Source organism: Gracilinanus agilis, chromosome 2 (assembly GCF_016433145.1).
Source record: "Gracilinanus agilis isolate LMUSP501 chromosome 2, AgileGrace, whole genome shotgun sequence".
Taxonomy (NCBI): Eukaryota; Metazoa; Chordata; class Mammalia; order Didelphimorphia; family Didelphidae; genus Gracilinanus; species Gracilinanus agilis.
In genome coordinates this window covers 722,809,550-722,837,496 of record NC_058131.1, presented here as the reverse complement: position 1 = coordinate 722,837,496, position 27,947 = coordinate 722,809,550, and the positions used below count along the sequence as shown (strand labels likewise).

General features: G+C 51.2%; 1 protein-coding gene across 1 annotated transcript in view; it reads right to left on the bottom strand.

Moving 5' to 3' along the window:
* The window catches only part of DOCK1 (dedicator of cytokinesis 1), a 424,653-nt gene that overhangs the window by 358,872 nt on the left and 37,834 nt on the right, over positions 1-27,947 (bottom strand). Inside the window, exons 12-17 of the mRNA XM_044660351.1 lie at positions 25,902-26,042; positions 22,723-22,865; positions 18,468-18,593; positions 15,511-15,635; positions 13,807-13,905; positions 10,750-10,822 (exon numbers count right to left, since the gene is read on the bottom strand). Of these exons, the coding sequence (XP_044516286.1) occupies positions 10,750-10,822; positions 13,807-13,905; positions 15,511-15,635; positions 18,468-18,593; positions 22,723-22,865; positions 25,902-26,042 (707 nt within the window). The remainder of the gene's footprint in view (positions 1-10,749; positions 10,823-13,806; positions 13,906-15,510; positions 15,636-18,467; positions 18,594-22,722; positions 22,866-25,901; positions 26,043-27,947) is intronic.

Below are 27,947 nucleotides of genomic sequence, written 5' to 3'. Positions count from 1 at the left end.
CCTTCCTTCCTTCCTTTCTTTCCTTCCTTCCTCCCTCCCTTCCTTCTTTCCTTCTTTTCTTCCTTCTTTCCTTTCCTTTCTTCCTTCTTTCCTTCCTCCCTTCCTCCCTCCCTCCCTTCCTCCTTCCTTCCCTTCTTTTCTCTCCCTTCTTCTCCCCCTTTCTTCCTCTTTCTCCCTCCCCTCTCCCTTCTATCCCTCATCAATGAGGTCAGGATTCCCTCCCCGACTCAGCCCAAGACCCCTAAATCTGATTAAATACCCTTCGTAAATGCTCTCCATGGGAACAGGACCACTGAAAGGCAGTGACCTGACCTCAATGCAAAGCCCCTCCACACTGGGACGGCCAGACAATGCTAGTGGTCTAGGGACAAAGACCTCTAGAATCCAGGTCCTTTGTGACGGATGAGGAAGCCCCAAAGAAGCATTGCTGCCAACATCTCCAGGAGAGGAATATCCATCCTGCAGTCACAGGGACCTGTGACCTCCTCAGTGTGGGCACAGCCCCCAACAAAACAGAGGGCCACCCAGCCTGCACACGTTTCACCCATTTAGTTCCAGCAATCCACCAAACCAGGATGAGATCAACTTTGAAAAAGAAAACTTTTTTTTCCTTTTTTTCTCTTTATTGATACATATAAATATAAAAACAAAAATTCCGCCAAAGACCCACAGGCAAATAATTCTACCAAGTTCTCTTCTGAATTCCACCAAAAATAGTTTGGTGGCTCCTTTGTACTCCCAGGCCCAGGCATTCTCTCTGGTTGAATTCCAGGCCTAGAATTCTCTCCATCCTTACCCCTGGCTACCTCCAATCCCAGCTAAACTCCCATCGCCTACAGGCAGTCTCTCTCGATGCCCCTCCATGGCCGTGCCTTCTGCTGATGGTCTGATCTATGTGATCTATTAGGCACCATGCCATCTCCCCTGCCAGACTGCACGCCGAGGGTGGCGATGCCCTCCGCCTTTCTGTGCCCAATCTGGCACCAAGACACTTCACTGAGAAAGTAGAAGTTCCATTGGCCGAGGCTCTCCACGACATTTCCCGACAATTCTCTAACCCAAGAACAAGACTCCGAGGACGTTCTGTGCGCCGAAACAACTAGTCGGACTTCAATCCAATGACTAAGCATCTGAGGGTCACCCTCCAGTGTCACAAGAGAAATATGGGCACGAACAGGGAAGAGCTACTTCAAGGGGCCTCCCGGAACCAGAAGCATCGTCAGCCATCCAAGGCTTGGGAATCCAGGGGGGAAGCTTCCCAGAAGCCCTGGGGTCCTGCTCTCAAGGTGGGAAGGTCTCCCGGCCCACTCAAGGCCGACCTGTCCAATTTACAGGAGAGGACAATGAAGTCCATAGAAGGGGAGTAAATTATGATATGGGATCGTACGTTTAGAATGCAGAAAGATCTCAGGGCCATTTTATGGAGTTAGAAAACCAACCCAAAGAGGTTCATTGATGAGCTGAAGTTCATACATGGTCATCGAATGGGCTCTGCCACATAAGAACTGCATGACCTTGGGCAAGTCACTCAACTTCTGTCTTCCTCAGTTTCCTCAGCTTTGAAATGGGGATAACAATAGGATCTAGGCACATGGCTCTTGTGAGGACCAAATGAGATAATACTGATCAAAAGTCATGGTTTGAACCCGAACCTCTGACCCCGAAGCCAAGGCTCTCCCGACGCCCCCACAGCCAACGTCTAATCCTTGATTAACGGGCGGTCGAAATCCTAGTCCGTCTGACCCAGGATGAAAAGGAACGAGAGACCTGCGTGTGTCAACTTCTCCCTTCCTGAAGCAAGAGCAGCGCCGAAGAATAAATGACAGTAATTGTCTACACACGATTTCCCTAATCCTACGGTGGAGCCTAATAGAGTAAGTGCTGCTTTTATTAACCTTCCTAATTTCTACATCAAAAGAAGTGACGATACTTTATTAGGGGATCATTAAGCGCCGTTATTGAGGAGGTGGTTCATAGTGCAACAAACCCACGGCTGATTTAGGAATCCCGAGGAATGGGGGAGGCCAAGTGCTCCCCATACGGCACGAGGAGCCGAGTTCCCAGTCAAGGGACAACTCACTGAAAAGTCCTCCACCCAGCCCGCTCCCGGCGACGGAGAGGAGAAAGGCTGCTCTGGGGCACGGCCTGAGCCAGGGAGCTCCCTGTCAGGGAGCCCAGAGTCCAGGGCATCGGCCTCAGAATCACCAAGCCTCGAGATGGAGGGCCCTTGGGCCAGCGAGTGCCTTCTATGACCCCCTACAAGTGGTCAGCCGGCCTCTCCCGGAATATCTCCCGTGAGGAGGAACCGTTCCATCCCGTGAGGGAGTCCGTTCGACTCGGGGCCAGCTCCACCATTAGGGAGTTCTTCTAAGCCCCGCCGCCTCTTCTCATTACGGCCAGCTCTGCCCTCTCGGGCCAAGAGGAGGAGATCAAGCCCTCTTCTCCAAGAAGGCCCTCAAATCCTTGGAGACGTCCCGTTTCCCACCCCGGCCTAAAAGCGGCTGTCCTCCTCTAGACAACCTCCATCGGCAAACTGAGCCCAAGAATCCAACCTGCGCCTGCGGGCAGCACAACTGGCATTTCCACGGTCCTCGTCACCACAGCTCTCTGGCAACGGCCTAAAGTGGCGGCAGCCACACCAACCTACTGACTGGTTTTCAGACAAATGTTTATCTAGCCTGCTTCCCTCAACTTGTGCTTGTGACTTTTATTTTCTGGTAGTCAAATGAAGCATGCTGATCCTTCCTCAAATTTTGTTTTAGATTTTTTTTTTTTAACCCTTAACTTCTGTGTATTGGCTCCTAGGTGTAAGAGGGGTAAGGGTGGGCCATGGGGGTCAAGTGACTTGCCCAGGGTCACCCAGCTGGGAAGTGTCTGAGGCCGGATTTGAACCCAGGACCTCCCGTCTCTAGGCCTGACTCTCCATTCACTGAGCTATCCAGCTGCCCCTTCCTCAATTGTTTTTTATTAAATGTAACCAAAGGTTCTGGCTTATCTCACATTTCTGGGGTTCTGGATCCGTCGGTCAATGTGTTTGTTGCCCTCCTTTCCAGCTTTCCATCATCCATCCACAAATTGAATAAACACGTCACTTATACCCTAATCCAAGCCTGTGGGCCCAGCCTGGATGCCTGGGATCCATCGGCTATCCCCTCAAAAATAGACCTCTCTTGGAATTAGGTCATTCACTCAATGGGCTCCACATGCAACTCAATGGACTATCTGCCACACGGTCAGGATCTCTCCTTCTCCCCAAGGACAGCTTGGGAGGCTTGACTTGGCTCAGATCCGGGTAGACCATCCCCCAATCCACCAGTCCATGACCCCAGCACAAAGAGGAAGTGCTGCTCTTCAGGCATCAATGTCCTGTTGCTAGGAAGCCCCAATGACGCTTAGAGATCACAAGGTCCTTTTCCCAAGAGGGTCACCCTTTGGTAGGTTCTCTTACAACATTTTCAAATCAACTTCACATAGTCCAGTGACTCCCATGCCTTCCTTTCAGATGGTGGGCCATATCTTTGCCCAGGACTGACTATTTCCCAATAAAGTTGACTCCATCCCAGAAAATAGATGAGCCAACATGGGCTCCATCTCACCACACATTTCCGAGCAAGATCCGATGTGGCAGGTTTCAGCTACAGATGGTGTTAGGAGTCATTGTTCAAATATTCAATGAATCAAGAATGAATGAGGGCACCCTAGAAGTATGTTAAGCCGTTTCTAAAAAATTATGAGCTGTGACCCTTCAAGATTTCATGTTTCAGACAAGAAAGAAGCCAAGAGGGAGGTCAACAGGATGCAGGCTTTCAACCCTATCCACCTTCCTAGTCTGGACCTAATTCTGATCAGCCAAGATGGAAGGATGGGCAAAGAAGGAGCAATGGGGCCCATGGGGGGACTGACACAACCGTTAGGAAAGGAGAGGTCGGTGTTCAAAGAAAAGAGCACAGGCTTCGAAGACACCAGAAGGGATGATAACTCACGAGAGGCGGTGGGGCTGATGGAAATAAAGATCTCAGGATAGGAGTAAAGAGAATCAATAGGAAAAATGTCACGGTCAATAAATATAATAATGAGGAAGAGGATAATAGCTGCGACAGACAGATATAGAGTACCTGAAGGTTCATAAAGCACTCTGAAAGCATTATCTCCTCTGATCCTTAAGATAATCATTGGAAAAAGTGCCTCCTGGTAGAATAAGCCCCATTTAATAGATGAGAAAACTGAGGCTCACAAGTTAAACGACATGTGTATTGTTGGTTCAGGAAGAGAATTCTCATCTACCATGGGAAGAAGTGTGGATGCATTGAGCAGCAAGTGAAGGAAAAATGGGGTATGTTTGGTTGGGGGAAAGTGCCTGGAAGTAGAGTCACAGGATAAGATTTCTAATTCCAGCCTAGCTATTTTTTTTTTTTGATAACCCTTACTTTCTGTATTGGAATTAGTACTGTGTGTTGGTTCCAAGGCAGAAGAGCTATTAGGGCTAAGCAATGGGGGTTAAGTGACTTCCCCAAGGTCACTCAGCTAGAAAGTGCCTGAGGCCACATTTGAACCCAGGATCTCCCATCTCTAGGTCTGGCTCTCCAATCACTGACTGAGCCACCCAGCTGTCTCGTAGCTATTAATTACTTGTGACCTCACTATAAAACAAGGAAGATAGACTAGCTGACCCCTCCAGGTCTTCCTTCCCACTTGGTCCACATCTGTGTCCAAAACCAGTAAGTGTCAGAGGTGGGATTCAAACCCGGATTGCTTTTCTAGACTCTAGGCAAGTCTCTCCCTCCAATGCACCTTTCAATGGTCCAGGAAAGGATAAGAATAATATGGATATGAGACTCACTACTGGGAGAGAAGGTGAAAATTCCCAAAGAAAAAATCATTTTCCCTTCGGTAGAGGATGAGCATCAGAAAGAGAAAGAAAAGAGGTGTGAGAGAACTCAAGTCCAACGCAGCCAAGGACCATAAGAGAGCTATTAAGAAAGGCAGGGCTCTTCTTCTAGATGTTTGCACCCAGGACACTAAAAGGGCCCACAATGAACAGCATTTGGGGGCCATGGAGAAATGGAGGACATGTCTGAGGTACCACCTTACACCTACCAGACTGGTCAATATGGAAGCAAAGGAAAGTAATAAATGTCAGAGGGGATGTGGCAAAATGGAGACATTAATGCACTGCTGGTGGAGTTGTGAAATGATCCAACCATTCTGGATGGCAGTTTGGAACTATGTCCAAAGGGCTTTAAAAGAGTGTCTGCCCTTGATCCAGTCATACCACTGCTGGGTTTATACCCCTAAGATAACAAGGAAAAAAACTTGTACAAAACTATTTATAGCTGCACTCTTTGTGGTGACAAAAAATTGGAAAATGAGGGGATGCCCTTCAATTGGGGAATGGCTGAAAAAATTGTGGTAACTGATGGGGATGGAATACTATTGTGCTGAAAGGAATGATGAACTGGAGGAATTCCATGTGAACTAGAATGACCTCCAGGAACTGATGCAGAGTGAAAGAAGCAGAACCAGGAGAACACTGTACACAGAGACGGATACATTGTAGCACGATCGAATGTAACTGACTAGCAGCACTGCAATGACCCAGGACATCCTGAAGGACTTATGAGAAAGAATGTATCCACATCCATAGAAAGAATTGTGGGAGCAGAAACCCAGAAGAAAAACATAGGACTGATCGCATGGGTCAACGGGGATATGATTGGGGATGTAGACTCTAAGCAATCACCCCAGTGCAACTATCAATAATATGGAAATAGGTCTTGATCAATGACACATGTAAAATCCAGTGGAACTGTGTGTGGGCCGTGGGAGGGGGGTGAGAGGAGAGGAGGGAAAGAACATGAATCATGTAGCCATGGAAACATTTTCTTAATTAATTAAATAAAAATATAAGTAAAAAAGAAAAAAGAAATGGAGGACATGACAGTGGCCCCAGGAAACTTAAGGGGGACGACCGTCTGATCCCCCACCAAGGGAAAAGGAAGCAACAAAACAACAACAAGCTTGAAGGGAATCTCTGGGCGGGTTATTAAAAAGATGGCGCCCAAAGGCCCAGAAAGGGAAGCAGTGTGCCAAAGACAAGTGAGGCCCCACAGACACCATTTTCTTGGCTTTGCCCAAAGCTGCCAGCCAGGAAACGCATGATCGTCAGGCAGCTAACGAGATCTCAGGATGTCCCTATGAAGGAGGCTGAGCAATGGGCCTGCAGGACAAGAGAACTAAGGGACAGAGACAGATGACTATATCCAGAGGGAGAAAACTTTCTAAGAACAGCTGGGAAGTCCTCCCCAAAGTTCTTGATTACTGGATTCGTGCCAACCTGAAGTCGGAATGGACGTTGCAGAACTGGGTCACTGGCCGGATTCGCGTTGGCTTAAGAACAAATCAATAACTTGTAATACACAAATGGCCCGCTTATCAGATTTGTAGCTGCCGTGAAGCTGAGATGCTTGGCTAACAAGAGACGACACCATCTGGGTTCAAAAGAAAAGCTGAACCGATGACCCAATCAATGAAGATAAAACGGACTTGGACCCAGAGTGCCTGGACCTCTCGGACACAGGGACTGGCTCCGCCAACACAGATCCCAAACCAATCACTTACTCTTGGACTGCACCATGGCACATTTCCCACAGTTCCTCCAGGGACAGCGACTCAAGGCACTCTGGGACTTCCTCCCATTTCTGTCACATTCTGGGCATTTCCAGGCCAGTGCCAAATGGTGCGCCTACTTCCCATATCCATCTGCATCCTCCCTGATTACAGGAGACATCCGTCAACCGGTGAGTCGATGAGCAAACGTTTAAGAGCTGTGATGGGCTTTGCGTGGGGAATGCAAGCTTGACAGGAGCCCACAGTGGGGCGTGGCCTCGAGGAAAGCCAGCATAGCATTCAGCTGTGTTCACAGACGCAGCAGAGCAGGGCAGTGGGTAGCGCTCTAGTCCTGGAGTCAGGAGTTCAAATCCAGCCTCAGTCACTTAGTAGCTGGGTGACTCTGGACAAGTCACTCAACCAATGTCTGCCTCAGTGTCCTCGACTGTAAAATGGGGATAAGAACATCCCTACATCTGAGGGTTATTGTGAGGAGGAAATGGGATCCTATTTCTGAGGTGCCTGCACAAAGCCTGTTCCTAGATGCTGCTTTGGGGGCCAGGGGTTCCCATGGTTTGCACAGTACGGCAGGGGCTGATGGAGGCAGGAGGAAGACTCGGGCCTTAAACCACAGCCACAGCCTCATTATCAGGGGCAGAAGCACAGCCCGGGGCTGGCCATTAGGCTGCTACACCATAACATAAGGTGGAGGTCCAGAAAGTGACCTCTGGGAGAAGGCATGCTGGGAAAACAAAACAAAAGCCACCATTCCCAAGAGAGGCCGGTGAGTGTGAGCTGGGGGGGGGGCTCTTATACAGGGATGGGCAACCTGGAGGGTGGCGTCCAGCTCAAGGGGAACCGGCTGCCCTGAGACCCAGACCAGGGGCTACACAGTCCTGCCAAGGCCCGCCAGTACCAGGCCAGAAATCAGGCACAGCCCAAGGGGGGTTCCCCGGTCACCAGGGCAGAAGAACGGGTCGCGGGAAGCTCCCTGGTCTGGGGTGTGGCACAGGTCCGCTCCATGAGGACGGCTGGGCCAAGGAAAGGGAGGACGGCTTGGAGCAGAGACCAGTGGAGGCTAAATGACTCCAACGGCCTAAAGGAGCACCCCGAGAAGGGCTCAGACGTAGCCAAACCCCACAATGTCAGCCATTGGAGAGGGCCGTGAAGACCATCAATGGAGGGAGGACCTCCAGCGAACAGTCACCAACAGGGCCCCCTGGCCTAACCAATCCTTAGCACAAGCCTAATGGTGAGCTCGGGGAGGGCCGGGCAATGGGGATGAAGTGACTTGGCCAGGGTCACACAGTTAGTTAGTGATTAGAAGCCAGGCCTGGCTCTCAGTCCATTGAGTCAGCCGGCTGCCCCCATCTTCTCCTTCTCTGAGGGTACAATATGCCCCTTGGGGCACTTCCCACACTTTTTCCCTGAGGCCTGCCATGGGACCCTCCACTGCTCGCCATCTTGGCTCTTCCTGGTGGCACCATTCCAGAAAAACAAGGGTTTCAGCAAGATTTTTTTTTTCTTTCTTTAGAAAACATTTCAGGATCATTGAAAACTTGGTGGAGCTTCCCCAAAGGAAAAGGCCTCGGAAGTAGCCATCCAGGTCTGCCGCCACTATGGAAAGGTCTGGAGGAAGACCTCGGTGAAGGGGAACAGAGGCAGCTGCGCTGGGGGGATCCCGGGGGGAAGAGTTGGGGAGGGAGCGTGCACTTTGTGAGATCCACTGAAGTATCCAACGAGGCCAAAGTCGCCGTAATCCCTGATTAATTAAAACCTTCCTAATGACGACAGAATCGTTCCAGAATCCCTTGAGACAACCAGAGCCAGACAAGGACTGCTTCACTCCCAGGTCTGAGAACACGCCCAAAGCAGCTAAAAGATGGCCCTGCGCGTCCCTTGGAGTCTCTGTTGAGCTTGTGGGTCTGTTGGTTGGCCTCTGCCTACAACCTACCATGGCTCCCTACTGCCCTTGGCCAGTATCTCCGGCATGCCCTGCAGTCCATCCATAATCTGGTGTCCAGCCAGCCTTCTTTTTGCTCTTCATCCATTCCCAATCCCAGGGCTCCGTTCCCTCTTTGCCCATGAAATGCCTGATATCCCTGCCTGTCCGTCCATTCAAATCCTGAGGGCCAACGCAAGGCACTGGGGTGTGAAGAAAAGGATCCTGGACTTCGGTCATCAGAACCGAGTTCCAGAGACAGCACCAAAGTAGCCAAGCCATGCAAGGCCCCAGCTGGGACTCGAAGCCTGTTTCTTGGTCTGCACGATGGGCGTCGCGGCAGCTCTCCGGACTGGAATCAGGGAAGCACTGTGGAGGGGCCGGGCCGGCTCCCCCTGCTCAGGGCCCCCCAGATTGGGCTGCTAAATCTACCCTGACGAACAAGATCACAGGGAGGCCTCGTGTACCGCCTTATCTCCAAGGAGGGCTGGGGCGTCCCCCCCATTCCCGGTACCCCACTCAGCCCCCTCAGCTCCAAGAAGAATGGACGGCTCTGAATGTCAGAGGAGAGCTAATAGGGAGGCCGGGCTGGGCAGGGGAGCCAGAAAAAACAAGAGGACCCTGAGGGGGACGGCTGGGGCCCGAGAAACAGCCCAACGGGCCTCTCCAGAGGGGGCCGATGGGACTGGAGACAAGAGGGGGAACAGGGTATGGAGTGAGGGGAGGCCGCTGTCAGAGACGAGCTTTGAACCCAGGCCCCCACCCCCACCCCGGAGCTCCTGAAGTCTGAAAGGCAAAGGGCAAGGCCGCCCAGCGCAAATCGTAGACAACCTCATGGGGAACGAGGAGGCCCGGAGGCCGAGGCCCACCGAGGTTCAGACGAGGAAGGGCTTGCTAGGCCTCGACCACAGAAGGGATGCCGACCAGGACTTCCACAGAAGTCTTGTTCAGGGTCCGACAGGGTTAGGCAGCCTCTGTGGGGCCTTTACAGCCCCGGATTCTGCGGTCTGCGGACAGACAAGAGCCCATTGCCAGGAAGGCAACTGAGTTCTGTCGCTGCTTGGATTCTCGTAAAATCAAGAGATTTCTCCTTCAGCCCAATGTGCGTCCCACGGGCTGTGATTTCAGGGGAAGATTCTCCCGTCCGGGGCTGGACTCTAGGAAAGAGTCTTGGAAGAGGACACTTAAAAGGACCCTGAAAACGGACCGGCAGAGAAGGAGCATCTCCTGGATGCAGGGCGACAAGATGGCGCCACCAGGGAGCCCGACGGTCCTAAGCGCCAAAGCGGGCATTCTGCTGGCTTCCAATGAGGACTGCCTAGGGGGCCCATGGAGGCTGCAGACCCGGGCTCTGATCAGGCCGCACAGTTTTCGGGGCTCACAGAGGCTGCAGACCTGGGCTCTGATCAGGCCGCACAGTTTTCGGGGCTCACGGAGTCTGGAGTTCTGGGTTCCAATCAGGCTGCACACTTCTTAGCTGGGTGACCCTGGCCAAGTCCCTGGACACCCCTTGGCTGCCCCTGCTCTTCTGGCTGAGAGCTGTCATGAGCTCACTGAGTTGGGGTTACAAAGAAGCTGGTTGTCACTGGTCAGTCTTGATAGAGTCAAAGGAGGGGCGCAGAAATGAGGTTTCCCCCAACAGAGCAGTCCGGAAAGAAGGCTTCCTCCAGGCACCCCAGAAGAGGCAGAAAAGCCATTCTGCGAACGCCAAGGCCACTCTGACAGAGGAGAAAGCTGCCGGCACCAAGACAAGCCCAAGGCCGGAGGAGGCAGGGCCACAAGGCCTCAGCGGTCAGAAATTGGAAATGGAAAGAAGGTGCGTGGACTGAGGAAGCTCAGGGGATGGAGAGCCAGGCCAAGAGGCAGGAGGTCCTGGGTTCCCATCTGGCCTCACACACATCCTGCCTGGGTGACCCTGGGCAAGTCACTTCACCCCACTGCCCAACCCTGACCACTCAAGTGATTCTAGGATGGTCAGATGGACAGATAGAAGGAGGAAAAGAAGGCAAGAAAGAGGGAGGAAGAAAGGAAGAAGAAAGGCAGACCGAGACAGACAGAGACGGAGAGAGATAAAGAAAGGGGGAGAAAGAAATGAGCTGGTGGCTTTAGGGAAGAGGCCTGGGAGAGGAGCTCCAGCCTTTCTCCTAGAAGGGGTACAACCTTTCCTGCCTCAAGGGCACCCTGAGGCCGGCACTACTTACAGTCCTGCGAAGACCGGTGACGGAACGTGAATCTTAAGTGACTGCGGTTGACATCCTCGATGGGAATCGCCACCTAGAGCGATGAGAAAGAACAGAATTCCAGTCGTGCGTGACGCCTTCCAATGGCACCTCTCTTGTTCTCTTGGACCCTCCCCCTCCTGTCTATGATGAGGCTATTGGGGTCCCCCAGCCAGGGAGCATCAGAGGCCAGATAGGACCCCAGGAGCCCCGTCTCCAGGCTTGGCTCACCTTCGCTCAGCCACCTCCCTGTCTTGGCAGCTCATTCTAAAACAGTCTGAAGCCTAGCAGTACCAGATATTAAACTACACTGTAGAGCAGCGGCCATCAAAACAAGATGGTACTGGCGAAGAGGCAGAAGGATCAGTGGAATAGACGTCAGCAAGACTGTCTATGATAAACCCCAAAAGCCCAACTTTTGGGACAAGAACTCAATATCTGACAAAAACTGCTGGGAAAATTGGAAAACAATATGGGAGAGATTAGGTCTAGATCCACATCTCACACCCTACACCAAGATAAATTCAGAATGGGTGAATGACTTGAATAGAAAGAATGAAACTATAAGAAAATTAGGTGAACACGGAATAATATACCTGTCAGATCTCTGGGAAAGGAAAGATTTTAAAACCAAGCAAGAGCTAGAAAAAAATCACAAAATGTAAAATAAATAATTTTGATTACATGAAACTAAAAAGTTTTTGTAGAGACAAAACCAATGCTACCAAAATTAGAAGGGAAGCAACAAATTGGGAAAAAATCTTTATGACAAAAAATTCAAAGGTTTAATTACTCAAATAAACAAGGAGCTAAATCAATTGTACAAAAAAATCAAGCCATCCCCTAATCGATAAATGGGCAAGAGACATGAATAGGCAATTTTCAGATAAAGAAATCAAAACTATCAATAAGCACATGAGAAAATGTTCTAAATCTCTAATAATTAGAGAAATGCAAATCAAAACAACTCTAAGGTATAACCTCACACCTAGCAGATTGGCTAAAATGATAGCAGGTGAGAGTAATGAATGTTGGAGGGGATGTGGTGAAATTGGGAGATTAATGCATTGCTGGTGGAGTTGTGAATTGATCCAACCATTCCGGATGGCAATTTGGAACTATTCCCAAAGGGCTTTAAAAGACTGCCTGCCTTTTGATCCAGCCATAGCACTGCTTGGTTTATACCCCAAAGAGATCATAAGGAAAAAGACTTGTACAAAAATATTTATAGCTGTGCTCTTTGTGGTTGCAAAAAATTGGAAAATGAGAGAATGTCCTTCAATTGGGGAATGGCTGAACACACTGTTGGTGATGGAATACTACTGTGCTCAAAGGAATAAAGAACTGGAGGAATTCCATGTGAACTGGAAAGACCTCCAGGAATTGATGCAGAGTGAAAGGAGCAGAACCAGAACATTGTACACAAAGACAGATACATTGTAGCACAATCGAATGTAACTGACTTTGCTACTAGCAGCAATGCAATGATCCAAAACATTTCTGAGGGACTTGTGGGAAAGAAAACTAGCCACACTCAGAGGAAGAACTGTGGGAGCAGAAACACAGAAGAAAAGCAACTGCTTGAACACATGGGCTGATGGGGATATTATTGGGGATGCAGACACTAAACGATAACTCTAGTCCAAGTATCAATAATATGGAATTAGGGGTCTTAATCAATGATACATGTAAAAGCCAGCGAAATTATGCATCGGCTAAGGGAGGTTAGTGGGGTTTGGGGAGAGGGAAAGAACATGTAACTATGGGAAAATATTCAAAATAAAAAATAAAAAATAAAAAATAAAATAAAACAGTCTGAAGCTCTCTAGGCCAAGGCCTCTTTGGGAGTCAGAGGAATGTGTCCGGCCCAAGTACGGTCTGTCTAAAGTTCTCTCGAGGCCGGGTCAGCGTCGCCCTCCCTGGCTACAGGAAAAGATCCAGCCTAGGGAGCCTCCTCAGCATCCTGGCATTCAGTGCTGAAGACAGAAAACCTGGGATTACAAAGGAAACCCCTTCCATGGACTTAAGTGCTTACTGAAGTCTTTGGGGGAGTCACACTGGAGGGAGAAACTATGGGTTTGAGAGTCCTTCAGCACAGCTACGGATTCTGCTCTGGTGCCAAGAGATGACGAGAGAAGCCCTTCCTTAACCACCAAGAAATCACGTTTCATCCCCAGCTTCCACTTTCTCATGACAGTGCCTGCACTGAGAGTTTAAAGAATGCCCAGGAAGGGGCAGCTGGGTGGCTCAGCAGATAAGAGTCAGGCCTAGACACAGGAGGTCCAGGGTTCAAATTTAGCCTCAGACACTTCCTAGCTGGGTGACTCTGGGCAAGTCATTTCACCCCCATTGCCCAGCCCTTTACCAATCAGCCTTGAACCAATACACAATATTGATTCAGAGATGGAAGGGGAGGGTTTAAAAAAGTAATAAATAAATACAATTTAAAAGAATGCCCAGGAAGGAAAGGCCATCTCATTGGGAAGAAGACCTGGCGATCTCTCTAGACGGCTGCTGCCCATCTATCTCAGTGGGAGGCCTGTGCCGATGTCCCAAGGGTGCAGGACACACACACACACACGATATTCCAAGGAAAGCTCACGTTGTCCCTCGACACCCTGGGATGGCTCTGCCGGCTCGGGCGCCCTACCTCCTCTCAGGACCAGTCAGCAAGCATTACTGCTGGTTGGGAGGTCGGGGGACAGGGAAGGAGCGGGTTGGGGACAGGAGAAAGTGAGAGAAAATAGGAAGAGGGGAAGAGCTGGGGGGGACGCAGGGGCAGGGGAGGGAGGAGGGATGAAGAATTACTGAGAGAAGGGAGGAGAGAGGAAAGGATGGGAATGCTGCCTCTGATGCTGACTGTCCGTGTGACCCCCAGAACACGTCCCCAGGCTCCCCCTGTAAAATGGGGGGGAGCTGCTACAAGTGATGCCTGTGGCTGTGTCAAAGCCCCTGAAACCTTTGAAAGGGGGCTGGCCTGGACTTGTGGGGAGCTTCTCTCTCTAGATCTGTGATCCCGTGACACGAGCAACGCCATACCTTGACCGTTTCGAACCATCGAGGCTGCTTCACTTGGTAGTAAATGACAGACTTGTACTCGGAGAGGGCATCGTCGCCGGCCCCGGGGAAGATCACGTTCTGCCAAGGAAGAATCCAAAAGGTCACTCAGAGCCCTCCCGACCCAGCCTGGACCAGGGCACTGCCTGGCCTCCCTCCCTGCCACACACACGTATCCAGCCCCTCGGGCACACCAGCAGGGAGGAGGAAAATCATCCAAGGTCCGTCTGGCCTAAGCCCATCCCCGCCATTTAAGGAAAGAGAGAGAGAGAAGGGGAGGGGAAAGGAGGGAGACAGGCAGAGGCGGCCTTAAGCAAAGGCTTCCCCCATGTCACCGATCCCCGGCTCTTTTGGCCAAGCTCCCATGAGGAGAGCCAGGACTGCCCTCCACTCCCATCCCAGCCCAGGCCTTCCCCGGCAGCCCCAGGCCTTCCCCAGCAGCCCCAGGCCTTCCCCAGTGCTGAGCAGGGCTGAGCAGGGGCAGCTCCCCGCTGAGGAGCTCCCACGTGTAGGCTGGAATGGGGAGAACCTAAGTCACCGTGGCCTAGAACAGGAGGAGGTCCTCCATGTTTTCTCCCTGAGAGTAAACCTCCACCAAGCACAGGAGAGCCCCTCGCAGGTCTCCAGAGCGCGGGCAGGGGAGCCTCCGGGCTGGCAGAATCCTGCCCATGGCACCTCCCGGCATGCCTCTGGACCTCCAGGACAAGGACTTGGAGCGAGCGTTAGAGCAAGCTGGCGGGGCTGCCCCAGGCAGAGGGAACTGAGCCTGTCGCTTGTCTACAAAGGGCAGAGCAGGCCGGTCCCAGCCACAGCAAGTTGTAAACTCCAGGAGAGAAGGAAGCAGTTTTACTGTGCCTTTGTGCCCCGATAGGGGCCAAGCAAAATGCCTCGTATGCAGTAAGCACTTAATCAATGCTTATTGAACTTGAGAGGCCAGAGAGCAAGAGGTTGAGATTTTGGGGAAATAAAGGGATATAAATAGGAGGTTTTAAAAAATTCAAATCAATAAGCTGAATTGGGTCCCTCAAAAAGGAGGGGATGGAAGCCCACAGCCACTCCCGGGGCCTCCGAGCCGAGGTCCGGCGCACAGAGCAGGGGTGCAGGAGCCCCAGGATCCCTGCTGTCTCCGACATGCACTTCCTTCTCTTTCTTTCAGAAATGAGGAGGATGGAGCGGAGGGCTCTAAGGCCCATCGAGCCCCACGCTATGATGGAGGGTCCCAAGATCTCCCAGGCAGAAGGTCTTGCTTCTCTGCTCTGTATGAGCCCAAGGAAAGGTCTGGCCTTCGAGGGCCGGCTCACGAGGGAGCCTCGGGTCCACTCTAGAGGGCTGCAGAACCTTCGAAGCCTCCTCTGGCCCCCACCCAGAGCCAGGAGCTGGGCAAGAGGATCCGGACCCATCTAGGGGCTCCGGCGGATTCCTGAGGAACCAGAGGCATCCTCTCGATGGGGGACTGTGGCCAGTGACTGGAGCTCCCCACGCGGGCCCGGCCAAGGCCTCAGAGGGGTTTCACAGCCCCCACCCAGAGACCCCGAGCAGGCAGAGGACCAGGGACGAGGACAGGAACGGGCAGGCCCTTGAGGTCTGTGGAGCACTTAACGGCACGCTCTAGCGTGAGAAAGCGGAGGTGGGCAGCAGAGCACGGCGGCCCCCTCCCCCGAAGCCCCCCAAGGTCCCCAGACGCACCTCCAGGCGCTTCCCATCCTCGTCGTACACGGACACGGTGACCTCCACGTTCTTGGCTGTGGTCTTGCTGCCTTTATCAAAATCTCCCTGCACAAACGTGACATAAATGTCGTTCCGGATGTCACCTGCGGGCAGAAATCAGACCCGAGAAAGCAATCCATTAGGCACGGCACGACAGAACAAGGCAGGACTGGCCAGAGCGCTGCCGGCCCAGCCGAATATTAGAAATACTCCGTCAGGCGATTATGAAGCATCCCGCAATGATGACGCTCCTAGAAGATGGGCTCACGGCTGTCTTTATTCACCAAATGTTTCATTTCCCTGCCTAGTCAGAGACAGAGAGAGAGAGAGAGAGAGAGAGAGAGAGACAGAGAGAGAGAGAGAGAGAGAGAGAGAGAGAGAGAGAGAGAGAACGAGAAACAGAAAGAGAAACAGAAAGACAAAGGGAATGAGAGACAGAAACAGAAACAGAAACAGAAACAGAAACGAGAAACAGAAACAGAAACAGAAGCGTGCAGAAACGCTAAGGATCTCCCCCTCTCTATGAGCCACGGACACTGTGGACCAGCTGCAGACCCGGAAGGCGTCTCGGAGGCATCATTTTACAGGCGGGGAAGTGGAGGCAGAGGAAAAGGAAGCAATTGCTGCCCAGGTGCGTCCACAGGGCGCTAAGAGGGGAGCAGGGGGCCCAGACCCCGTCCTCTGGGCAGCTGCAGCCCCACGTCCCGGCTTCGTTTCCTCACTATGAAGGCCCTCCGGGGAGGCGCCATCGGCCCTGCCCCTGCCATGCCCCTGCCATGCATGCTGGATATGGAGCAGTGACTCTGCCCCTGACTCTGTGCCCGATGTTGGGGACATCCTAGAAAACACCCTGATGCCCCCGACCCTCACCAGGACCGTCGGCATCTTTGTTCTTCACGTGGCCAGACTGCCGGCCAGAGCCTAGAGTGACCGGCCCCCACAGGACTGACTGTGTCCAATGAAGCTCACACGCAGGACGCCAGACCCACAACAGCTGGCCTTGGCTGCGGGGATGTGATGAGTGGGAAAAGCTAGGCTGGACGTCCGTCGGACAGGGGAAGAAGAATCGCTCCTCTCACCTGGGATGCTCGGCCGTTAGCCTACAAACCCGCAGCACCCCAGAACCATTGGGGAGATGAGAGAGGACCCAGGAGGAGCCCTGGGCCTTTACCAGAGCTGCTGCCAGGCATGCCAGGCACCAGGAAAGAAAACCAGGAAGTCGGACCACCGGCCCCCAATGCCCAGATCCCTCGTGGCGCATCTCGCCATCTTCCAGCCCGGACCTCGGCCATTCTGCCAGTCACCATCCCTGATCCTCTTCTCAGGTCTCCAGCCTCACCCCCTTTTCCCCTTGGCGCGCACCTTTGCCCATCGGAGGCCCAATCTCCAGCTCACATCGCAGGCCCACCTTCGTATCACAGCTCACAGTCAGCCTCCCCTTGGACATCCCCGTCGTGCCTCGCACTCCAAACTCGAGACAGCGTCACAGAGCAGGGAGCCAGCTCTGGACTAGAACCTGGCCCAAATGCCATCTTCCATGTCTGAGCCCCGAGCGTGTGACTGCCTCGTCTCTCCCCTCGTAGGACCGACGGATTCCAGGGCTGTCTGGCTCTCCCCCGCCTCCCCTATCTGAGCGGCCCGTCTCCAGCCGTGCCCCAGCTCCCAGAGCCCCCCTCCAATGTGTCCTCCCAGCCTCAGCAGAAGGATCTTCCTCAAGCAGACACCGATGATAGAATCACACTGACACAGGCTGGGAAAAAATCAAGGCCAAGAAAGAAGAAAGGACTTGGCCGAGGGGCCCCGGCTGCCTAGAGGGAAAGCCAGGGTTCAAACCCAAGTTCTTTCCTAGGCCCCAAGCTGCCTGCTCAGGTCATTCTCCCACTCAAAACCCTGCAATGACAACCTACGGAGTCCCAGCTAAGCTTAAATGCTTTAATCTGCATTCGAGGCTTTCACAAACAGATGCCAGCCCACCTCTCCCAAAGGCCCGTTCTCCGTTTGCCGTGGGTGCCCCACGCTTGCCCCCTTGTTGCCTCCTCTCGGAAGCTCTTTTCTTTTAAGCTTCTCTGGAATAGTCCTAACTGAGGCCAGAAGCCCTGTCGCTCTCCTGCTGGCCTGAGGGCGACTGTGGGTCAGGCTTCCTGTTTTCCGGGTCCTGCCCCTTCGGAGCGCGAGCGTCCAGAAGACAGAAAGGGTGCCCGTGAACTCTGAGTCACCGCCGCTCCCTGACCAGCTCCCCCAAGGCAGAAGGCGCTGGACAAATATTGGCTCAAACACGCTGAACAAACCTCATAAATCTATAATGAGGAAAACACGGGACGGGAGCAAAGTGATTTCTAGGGCGCCATGCAACGCCCCCAGAGCCAGGGGCGGAGACCGGGGGCCAGCGGCCTCTCGTCTCTGGACCGAGGCAGGCCCTGTGCCCGTCTGCCAAGGCAGGCAGGGAGGGAAGGAGGGCTGGTGCCACAGGAAGACCCACCTCAGGGCCAACCTTCCCATTTTGGTTCTTAAATGTTTTGCTCCAACTTCTGCCAGTGGAGAAGGTTTGGTGTGGCTTTTAATGAGCAAATGAATGTAGTAAGTTTTAGTAAGTTAAAACACGGTGACTAATCCAAGGGGTGGCCCTAAGGGGCGGCCACCCATGGGTGTCAGGAGCAGGGGCGGACCTGAGAGATCAATAGACATCAATAATGTTCTTACGAAGATGCCGGAGGTCCCGGTGAGGGCGGGGGGCATCGGGGGGTTTTCCAGGATGTCCCCGACATTGGGCACAGAGACAGGCACAGAGACGGGCACAGGGGGGCCTCTACTAATGGCGCACCGACTTGGATTCAGCCGCACAGCAGACAGAGAGCTCCTTCCTTCACTGGCCATGCTACTAAGTCCATGGGCCCCTCTGCCCCTGCCATGGCAGCCCAGGCTTCCTTCACACTTACCTGGCATGATGATCTCAGGAAAGCCCATTTTCCGAGCAACCGCAGTGGTTCTATCCACTAAGTGGGGAAACTCTTTGCGAATCTGGCGAATGTCTCCTGGGAGAAGCTTCAATGTTACCCATAAACCTAGAGGAGAAAAACCCGGGTTTTAGCAAAGTAGACACTAAGACAGTTTTGGACTCCAGTTCTGACTTGAGAGCCGGAATTTTTCTGTGGCATGACTAGCACCATTCAGACAAAAGTCACTGGCGGTGGGGGCGGGGGCGGGGACGGGAGCACCTGTTCTGGGGGACAAAAGATTTCTAAGCACAAGGCGTCCGAAGTAAGCAAGAAGGCAGGGCTGCTCAGGGAGTGGGCTGCCAGGACTGGCCTCTGCAGCCCAGCCAAGAAGGATGTGTGCAAGGGACGCTCTCGAACCCAAGGCTGACATTTCGACAAAGAATCAGGGAACTCAGAAAGCCCTGGGAGAGGGGAGGGCTGGGCCCGGGAGTCCAGCCAACCCTGAGTACAATTTCAGCATTTACAAAACCTTCTTTCTTCAGACTCCACAACAATTTCTTGTGTGCCCAGTGGGTGCAGAGAGCGGCACTCGGTGCTGACTGAGGACAAAGCTCAGGCGAGCACCATGCCCTGGCCTCGTGGTGCCCATGGAGCGGCCTCCTTAGGGTCCACAGCCTTGGGAGAAGAGAAGGAAGCAAGGCCTCCCTCTGAGGCTGGCTAAGCACTCCACATGTACCTTCTCTTATGAGCCTTACAACAACCCTGGGAGGCAGGAGCCATTGTTATTCCCATTTTACAGGCAAAAGGAGGGGACAAAAAAGTCACAAAGCTAGTTAGTGCCTGAGGCTTAATCTGAACTTCCCGAGCCTAAGCCCAGAGCTCCTTTCATTGTGGCACCTCTAAGAACTTAAATGCCAGGCTGGGGGCGGGACAGCTGGGTAACTCAGTGGATTTAGAGCCAGGCCTAGAGATGGGAGGTCCTGGATTCCAATCTGGCCTCAGGTATTTCCTAGCTAAGTGACCCTGGATAAGTCACTTAATCCCCATTGCTAGTCCTTACCACCAATATACAGTATTGATTCCAAGACAGAAGGTAAGAGTTTTAAAAAAAAAAAAAAGTGTGCTTTAGAAAGCGTCCCACCAGCTCTGGAAATTAGGTCCATCGCAGCGCTTAGAATTATTGTCACTCAGTCTCTGAGCATTTGTCAAAGGAGTGACACAAGTGACTCATGGAGAACCAGAGGGACCCCGGGGGCGATCTAACCAATTCCGCCATTTCCCAGACAAGGGGACTAACTGAGATGGAGGTGAGATGGCGGTGCTAAGTGACCAAAGCGGGTTTGGAACCCAGCTCATGCTAACTCCAGACCCCGAATTTGTTATCTTGCCAGGCCTCTAAAGCTGTCATCAGCCCTGTAGGAGAAGGAAGATGGAATTACTCATCACTTTAAACCAAGAGAGCCAAAGAATGAGGCTTCCCAACGTCCTCTGCTCTGACGCCCATCGTGTCGCCCCTTGTAGTGTGGAAGGTTCGCTCTTTCTGGAGGGGCGACGTGTGAAGACAGAATTGGCACTGCTGGTTTCTGGGACGAGGCAAAGAACTGAGGGCGCCGTGTTTCTTTAAGGAAAGGGGGGGAAATAGCACCCAGAAATGCAATCTCTTCATCTGAAAGGGAACATGGGGAGAACAGGTCCCCTTTGAATGAACTGCGCGGGCGAGGAAGCCTTTACATTCACTGCTCGGTTGGATTCCATTGAAAAGGAGCGCCCGAAGGAGAGCGAGATGAGCGCTTGTCGCCAGGTGTTTGGGGGTTCTTTCTAATCCACCATCATGGCTGCCTTTGGAGAGACCCTTCAAGGGTTGCTGCTGACCAGGAGAGAGTAAAGCCTCCAGAGTCAAGTCACGAGGTGCCCACCTACAGCGAAGGGGCCTTCCACACCGAGAGTGGTAAAAAAAAATAAAAAAGGCTAAAACAACCCCTTGAGACCAATTAAAATCCCTAAATTGTTTAGCAGGTGCTAAGGGAAGACCCCTTAAGGGGTCCTTGGAGGCTCCATGTCCGTGTGCATTTTAGGTTCCCAAATCATTTAGACTAATAGAGACGTGACACTGTGGTCCAATTTAAGATATTTTTTAAAATGAAAAACGTCTTTATCACCAGCTAAAACTGAGAAAACAGTGCACGTGGGGTGGGCTAAGGCCAACTGAGGCAGTGACGTTCTTTCCGACACAAATAACACCCTTGCACACGTGTGTCTGCAGGCAGGCGTGCACACCCATGTGTGCACACACAGAACTGTACCTCCATACACAAATCCAGAGTGGGTCCTGGGCCCTGAGGAAAGGGGAAGTCACCCAAAGATGACAGGAGCTTCCTCATTCTCTCCACCAAAATCTACAGCTCCTTTGGGATACGGGGGGCCCACCATTTCCTACTGTCTCCAAGGAGGGCCCTGGCCCAAGGCAACATAGCACCCAACTGGACCCAAGGGGCCACCATGGAGATTGCTGTTTGGAGCCACCTGCCCGCCAGCTCTCACTCCAAAGGGCACCTGGCCATGGAAGGGATCTGGCACCAGCAGCTCCCCGTCGCAGCCCGTTTGGACCTGCTTTAGGAATTCACCATTGGATCGTCCTCCCTTCAACAACTTAAGTCTTGGATGCTCAGCAGGCAGCCTTGAGGGGCCGCTGTACCTAACGCCCCTGCCAGCCCGCAGCCTAACAAGGAGCCCCCCGCCAGCTTAGGAGATGAGCTGTACCAACTGGCACTGCCTTCGAGGGCTGCTCCCACCTCGCTGTGTGCCAGAGTCAGCCGTTGGTGGGAGCTTTTCTTGTCTAAATCTTCACTGAGAGAAGGCTGACCCGCCGGCTTCTCGTCTTACTTCACACAAATCACACCCACAGGTGTGAATCCGCATTCTGATCTCGGGCATACTGAGTCATCTGGGGAGACCTCCGCACCACACAGAGCAGCTCCCTGGAGTGTGGGCCCTCCCCACGTCGCAGGGCGACATGAGCACTTACCTCCATAGCTACGGCAAGCACTGGCTTTCCTGTCGTGCCCATGGGGGCCTCCGGGGTAATTCAATCCAGGGCCAGGCTCGGGGGCCAGCCCCTGCCCACATGCTTTACGCTTGGTCTAAATTGTGAAGGTGACTCTGGCAATGGGGGAGGCTGGGGGAGGGAGTCACCAGTAAACAGCTACACACGGGCATCCCTCCTCATCAACACGCAGTGCCCACTGTCACCCGCTCGGAGGTGACAGATTCATTCTCTCTCCCAGCAGAAGATCAACTGCTGGGAAACTTGTCACGAGGATTAAAAATGATGCTAGCAGGGAAGGAAGCAGAAGCAGCAAGCTGGCTTCAAAGACATAACTCAGAGGAACAATGGTCTGAGCGACAGGAGCCACTTTCCAAGGAGGATGAAAAAGGAAGTGGGTGTGGGGCATAATGAACCAGAGACACCCAGGGCACTGGGGCACGTATGAAGATGGGCAGATGGGTACACGCCTGCCCCAATTGGTCCAGGGTTCTCCCACCGGGGCCTGGGTGCATCATTTGATAACTGGGAGTGACAGCCCTATCTCCATTTCTGACATCATTCTGGGCATCCTGAAAATACAAGACTGGCACAAAAAGAGATGGCTGGGCAGAGCCAGCATGGGGTACTGGAAGGAAAGCTAGATTTGGGATCAGAGTCCCTGGGTTCAAATATAGGCTCCCCTTTTTAGTAGCTAAATTACCTTGGGTAAGTCCTTTAGCATCTGCCTGCCCCTGTTTTCTGTAAAATGAGGAGAAAAAAAACATCTTCCTCATAGGGTTGTGAGGACCAAATGAGATGATCTATGAAGGCCCTCAAGAAATCTCAAAGGGCCATGTGAATGGCAGCTGTTATCACAGGCTACTTCCCTCTTCTGCATCTCAGTCCACACTCTATAATATTAGGGATCTGGTCTACACTAATCTGTAACAAGGCCTTGTCCAGCTGTAACCCAAGTCCTGGCCTCTCTCCATCCACCATTCCACAAAGTCCCATCCAATTTTCCCAAATCTTTGGAATTGTGGTCATGGCCAGCATGGAATCCCGGACCCTTCTAGGTGCTATGGGTCTCCTACACTCCTTCCCAGGAACACAAACAAGAAAATGCTTAGTAGAAGTCATCTGGTTTTCATTTAATTTTAATAATAGGATTAATTATTTTATTTTCAACACGTCTATTCATTTTTGATTGACACGTCACTGTTTGCCTACCTTGTCCTTTGTGGTTAACTTCTTTCGCGGCGATCACTTTGTTTATAACGGTCTGCAGGAAATCATTCTCCCCTGCCACCCTGGGTGAAAAACGGGATGATAGGTTCAGCTGCTTGTGTCGAATGACGTCGTCCAAAGCTAGCCTGGAAGGTGCGCGGGACGACCAACACCACGGGAGACAAAGGGGCACAGAGAACCACAAGTCACCGTAACAAGGGGACACGAGAGATCGTCATCATTGAGTTGTGACAGAGAGCCAGTTATTAGTGAACACAGTACAGAGGGGCAGGCAGAGAAGCAACAAGAAAGACACAGGAAGATCAGTGGTCAGGACAATACTGCAGTGCCCGAGAGAGGCCCAGCCAGTCTTCCCCAGAAACGCACACGCGCGGCGCGGCAGACCACGACTACAACTACCAGCAGATGACAATGGCAGCCCTCAAGTGCACAGTACTATCCAAAGGCTGCTTGGCAGCAGAGAATGGGATTTCATAGAAACTCAAGCGTGATGGATGCGACCTGAGTCATCTCTACACACACTCTGAGTAGCAGAACACATGGTTTGAAGGAAAGAACAGACTGGAGACAAAAAAAAAAAAAAAAAAAAAAAAAAAAAAAAACCTTCAACAGAGATGCTGCATCTACGTCATATCTACAAGACATCTGACTAGACGTGCATGAGAAGATGGTCAACTATAAGGCATTAAGGTGGGCTCATGCTTAGAGGAGACCCACTGATAAACCAAAAAGAAAGCTTATAAATGTCACATAAGTCTCTCATGCCAACCCTGCCAAGGGCAGATGCCTGGAGAGATGTTGAGGGCAAGGAAGGGAATACAAAGGAGCAATGTGTGGCCAGAGAAATGCCATGAAGCACAGAAAAACATAAAATCTGCCACACATGACACGGGGAATGACCGGGACATCTGTCAAGGGTCAAGGAGGTAGGGAGGTGAAGCTATGCTGCTTGGCCCAGCAGGGCACCCAGGAGAAGAATGCTTCAATTGACTCTAAGCTGAGAGAAAGACATGCATGGTGCATCCTTCCTGAAATCTCTTCTGTGGAGTAATAAATCAGTTTTAATGGATTAAAAAATGGTTTCATTAGCATGGCTTCTAAGCCTTCCACAAAGACCTGGTTGTACAACTTGTTTTACTATTAAAATCATGTTAAGCTTTTATTTGCAGTGCTCTATTATTTACCAGGCACTGGGGGAAGGGGTCACAAATTACACTAAAGATTTAACATCCAACATTGTAAAAATGGGACACTTTACTAAAGAGATTGTGGTAAACTGGGCCATTAGGTAGGTGCTTAATAGGGTCTATCATCTTCCTTGAAACTGAGTTATTCTGAAATTAATCACTAACCTCCCTAACAATAATGCTTCCCCGGTTTTAGCCCGAGTTTCTCCACCTGATCCTGTCTGCTGAGAAATTATTTCAGTTAATATTACATTAAGTTACTGGCGAGTCATCAAGGAACTCCCCAGAACATCATAACAAATAACATTAGAAAGAACCAAAATATTTACACTTTTTAACCTGAGAAAAATGCTATTTTTCCATCTCACTGCCGGCTCATTGTGTGCGATAGCCAAAGTCCCACAGTGGCTTCTCATCGTATTCATCTCTATCACTTTCCACTACCCACAACTCCTGGGACATGACCCGCAGGCCAGCTTTTAGGCCAATGCTAGAGGGGCTGACTTATGGACTACATAACAAATAGCTTCTTTTGCTTAATTCTTGATTCCAAATACGAGCTTCCCTAAAAAGCATGGAATCATACATAGGTCCTAGAGGGTTTGAAGTTAGGCCTAATCCAACTCCATTCGGTCCTAACTTCCTATCTTCCAAACAGGCAGAGTATTCTTGGCCCCACTTTACAGATGATGCAACCGAGGCCAAGAAAAGAATCAGCAATTAGCCCAGAGTCCTACCTCTTTACATGCTGGAATGGAGAGACACAAGAACTCAGGTGTGCCTCCCAGTGGAAAAGCTCCTTAGTTCACAGAAGATAAAAGTACCAGAGGGCACAAGATTCAGATTACTCAAGTAATTAGGACCAGGTCTATGCCTGGTAGAAATTCTAAAGGCAAGGACCAGTAACCAGGGATAGATGTTTTCACCAATCCTGGCCCAATGAACCCTGACCTTTGTGAGCAAAGGCCCAGTGCCACGGTACATCCATCCTATAAGCAAAGTACCTTGTTAAGCCAGAGGCTGCCATCCCAATTTTTCTCCTCCTGTCCTCAGTGGAAATGGAGGTGTGCCAAGCACTAACCTCAGGGGCAAAGTCCACGGCTGGTGCGCCCTTCCACTTCAATTCTCCAGGAAAATAAGCCCAACTCCTTTTCTCTTCGATGGATTAAGAAACATTCTTTCTCCTCCTCATTATTGGCTCAAAGCTCTCTAAGGATTCCACATTGCCCCACTGGACCCCCCCAAGGAATTTCCAGCCAGAACTAAGTGCCGATTGACTGATGTAGAATGTCAATAAACTGCATCTTAAGGAAAACCTGAACTTGCAGAGGGGAGAAAAGAGGAAGGAATTAGGCACCGTCCAGAAGGTTTTGACACTTAACAAAATAACGCGCCAGGTAGTAAGTGAGGATCTGAATACTTAGTGGCCAGAGGAGTCATTTTATTCAGACACAACTAAACACTTGTGGGATATTTTCAATGACTGGATTTCAAAAAATTTCACTTATATAAAAATTTTGGAAAACATTAATCAAATACATGGAAATACAACTTTGTCTAGAATTAAAGGAACTATCCCTGAAGGGTTCCCACAGCACCTCGGGGACACCGTCCCCCATCGATTTAGGGGGAACGCATAAATATGAGGAGGAAACACTCTGGAGGGCCTCCACACAAATGAATGAATGAATGAATGAATGAGCATCTATGAAGCCTTCACACTGGCGAGGCTCTGTCCTAAGCACTGGGAACCCAAAACAAAAGGCTATGCTATTTATATTGTCTACACAAAATTACACATTCATTTTTCATGGAAAAACATAGAAAGCACGTAAGTATGGAAAATTCTACTTCTTTCCCCTATTTGATGACTGGCTCTGCAAGATCGTTTTCAGGAGCTAACTTGAAGGACAACACGACAAACCCCGCCTCTCTCAAGTCACACGGCAGGCACCGTCCTGGTGTCGTACTTACGGCTGAAATGGAATGAAATGCTGCTTGTCTTCATCGTCCACTTTCCCATTGATTATATCGGTGACATCCATCACTGCAATAAAAAGGGAAAGAGGCATCCAAACATCCATCAGTTTGCTGACTTTGGGGCCCCCCAATACACTTCACCAAATCTAAGAGAAACATTATGTCCGACTTAATACGCTCGAGTTGCCTGTTTTCCCTGTTGAGACAAAACATTTGAACGGTGGTAACAATAACAACGCTAACAGCACTTCAGGTTTGCGAGGTGATCTGCAGCTCCTTAAAACATGACTAAGACTTTATAGAGCCGCACTTAGAACTTGTAGCTATAAAAGTTTAAAACTCCACTCACTGAGCCTTGTGGGAAACCTTGAACTCTCTCACCAATGACCCTTTCAACAAGCCTCCAGGGTGGGGCCAACGGCCTCTGACAGTGTCCGCAGACAATAAAGGACCTTGTTGGGCCACTTTGTGTTAGCTCTACTTCAGGGAACCATGTAATTACTCCTGGGCACTCCACAGTTCTCTGTTTCCCCCAAATGGCGGCACCACTCCCCTCAGTCCATCCCTTGGGCACAACCGACCCTCAATAAGGCCTGTCACAAATCTTGCTCATGAGCTCAGCTGTTCTCTTCACGCCAGCATCTCTCACCCGATCGTTGTGCAAGGCTGACTCCTCGCTGCACCCCACCCCAGACCAGTGACCAACTCGGGGCCAACCAAAGGTCATTCTGGTTCCTACAAGAAACATCTCCCTTTGCTGCTCTTCCAGAATCCTGAACTGACGTTTCTCCAGCAACCAAAAGAACAATTTGGGATAAATCTAAAATAGGTTAAACAGAAATGGAGTCTGTATGGACAGTAAAACGTTTGCTTCTCATCCACTTGACATGACAAAGAGATGACTCCCAAATGAACACCGATGCAACAAACTGCTCCATTGCCATTTCCCCCAAGTTCAGAAACCCCAAAGAGACTTTATTCCCGTTAGGTATAGGCACGGCCTGGGAAGTGTAGGGGAAAACCAGAGGCCCTGCTCATTCAGGCGCGCCCATGGCCTGGCCCGCCATTCTCACAATATGTAATCGTTCTGGGACGCAGAAAAAGGGCCTGGCAGAGCAGGACTTGAGGGAGGCCGCCTCTCGGGCCACCCCTCTACAGAGGACCCCAAAGGTGGCCTTAAACTAAGTTACTCCAATGAGAGCCAACATTCAGATATATGTCTAGATGTTTACATAAATGTGTCTCCAGATATGCATCTCTACACAAATATCAGATGGAGCAATACCTCCTAGAGATCCGCGTGACTGGCATCACTATATTAACATGTACACATTAGCTATATGAAAGTACGTGTGGTAATACATATATAGACACATATAAATACATACGAACATATATGTATGCACACGCACAATGTGAAATTGGAAACTCGGTTCTGAGGCTGCGCCTTTATGCCTTTGGCCAGGCTGCCCCTCATACTTGGGCCCTTGGGTGGCCAATTATTTCTGTATCTCTTCCCCAGCCACCCTGAATTCCAGGGCTTTCCCAGCATTCATTATTTCCTATTAGTCTGTCTAGCACTTGTTCTGTATGTCTTTGTTGGCACATTGTCTGCCCCATTGCACGGAGAGCTCCTTGAGGGCTCTTTTGTCTCTTTCTGTATCCCCAGAACTTAGCACAGTGCCTGGCACACAGCAGGCACTGAATAAAGGTTTATTCATTGATTCTTGGTTGAGCTGATTTTCTCTACTATCCTGTGAGAGTGGTACTATTATGGTTCCCATTTTATACATGAGCAAACTGAGGTTTGGAGGAGTTCACTCCAATCACTCACAAGTGAGCTCACTATTGGGTCCTCCCAATGACAAAACAGAGATCTAAGAGAAGATGTGGAAGGAAGGAAGGGAGGGAAGGAAGGAGGGAAGGAAGGAGGGAAGGAAGGAGAGAGGGAAGGAAGGAAGGAAGGAAGGAAGGAAGGAAGGAAGGAAGGAAGGAAGGAAGGAAGGAAGGAAGGAAGGAAGGAAGGAAGGAAGGAAGGAA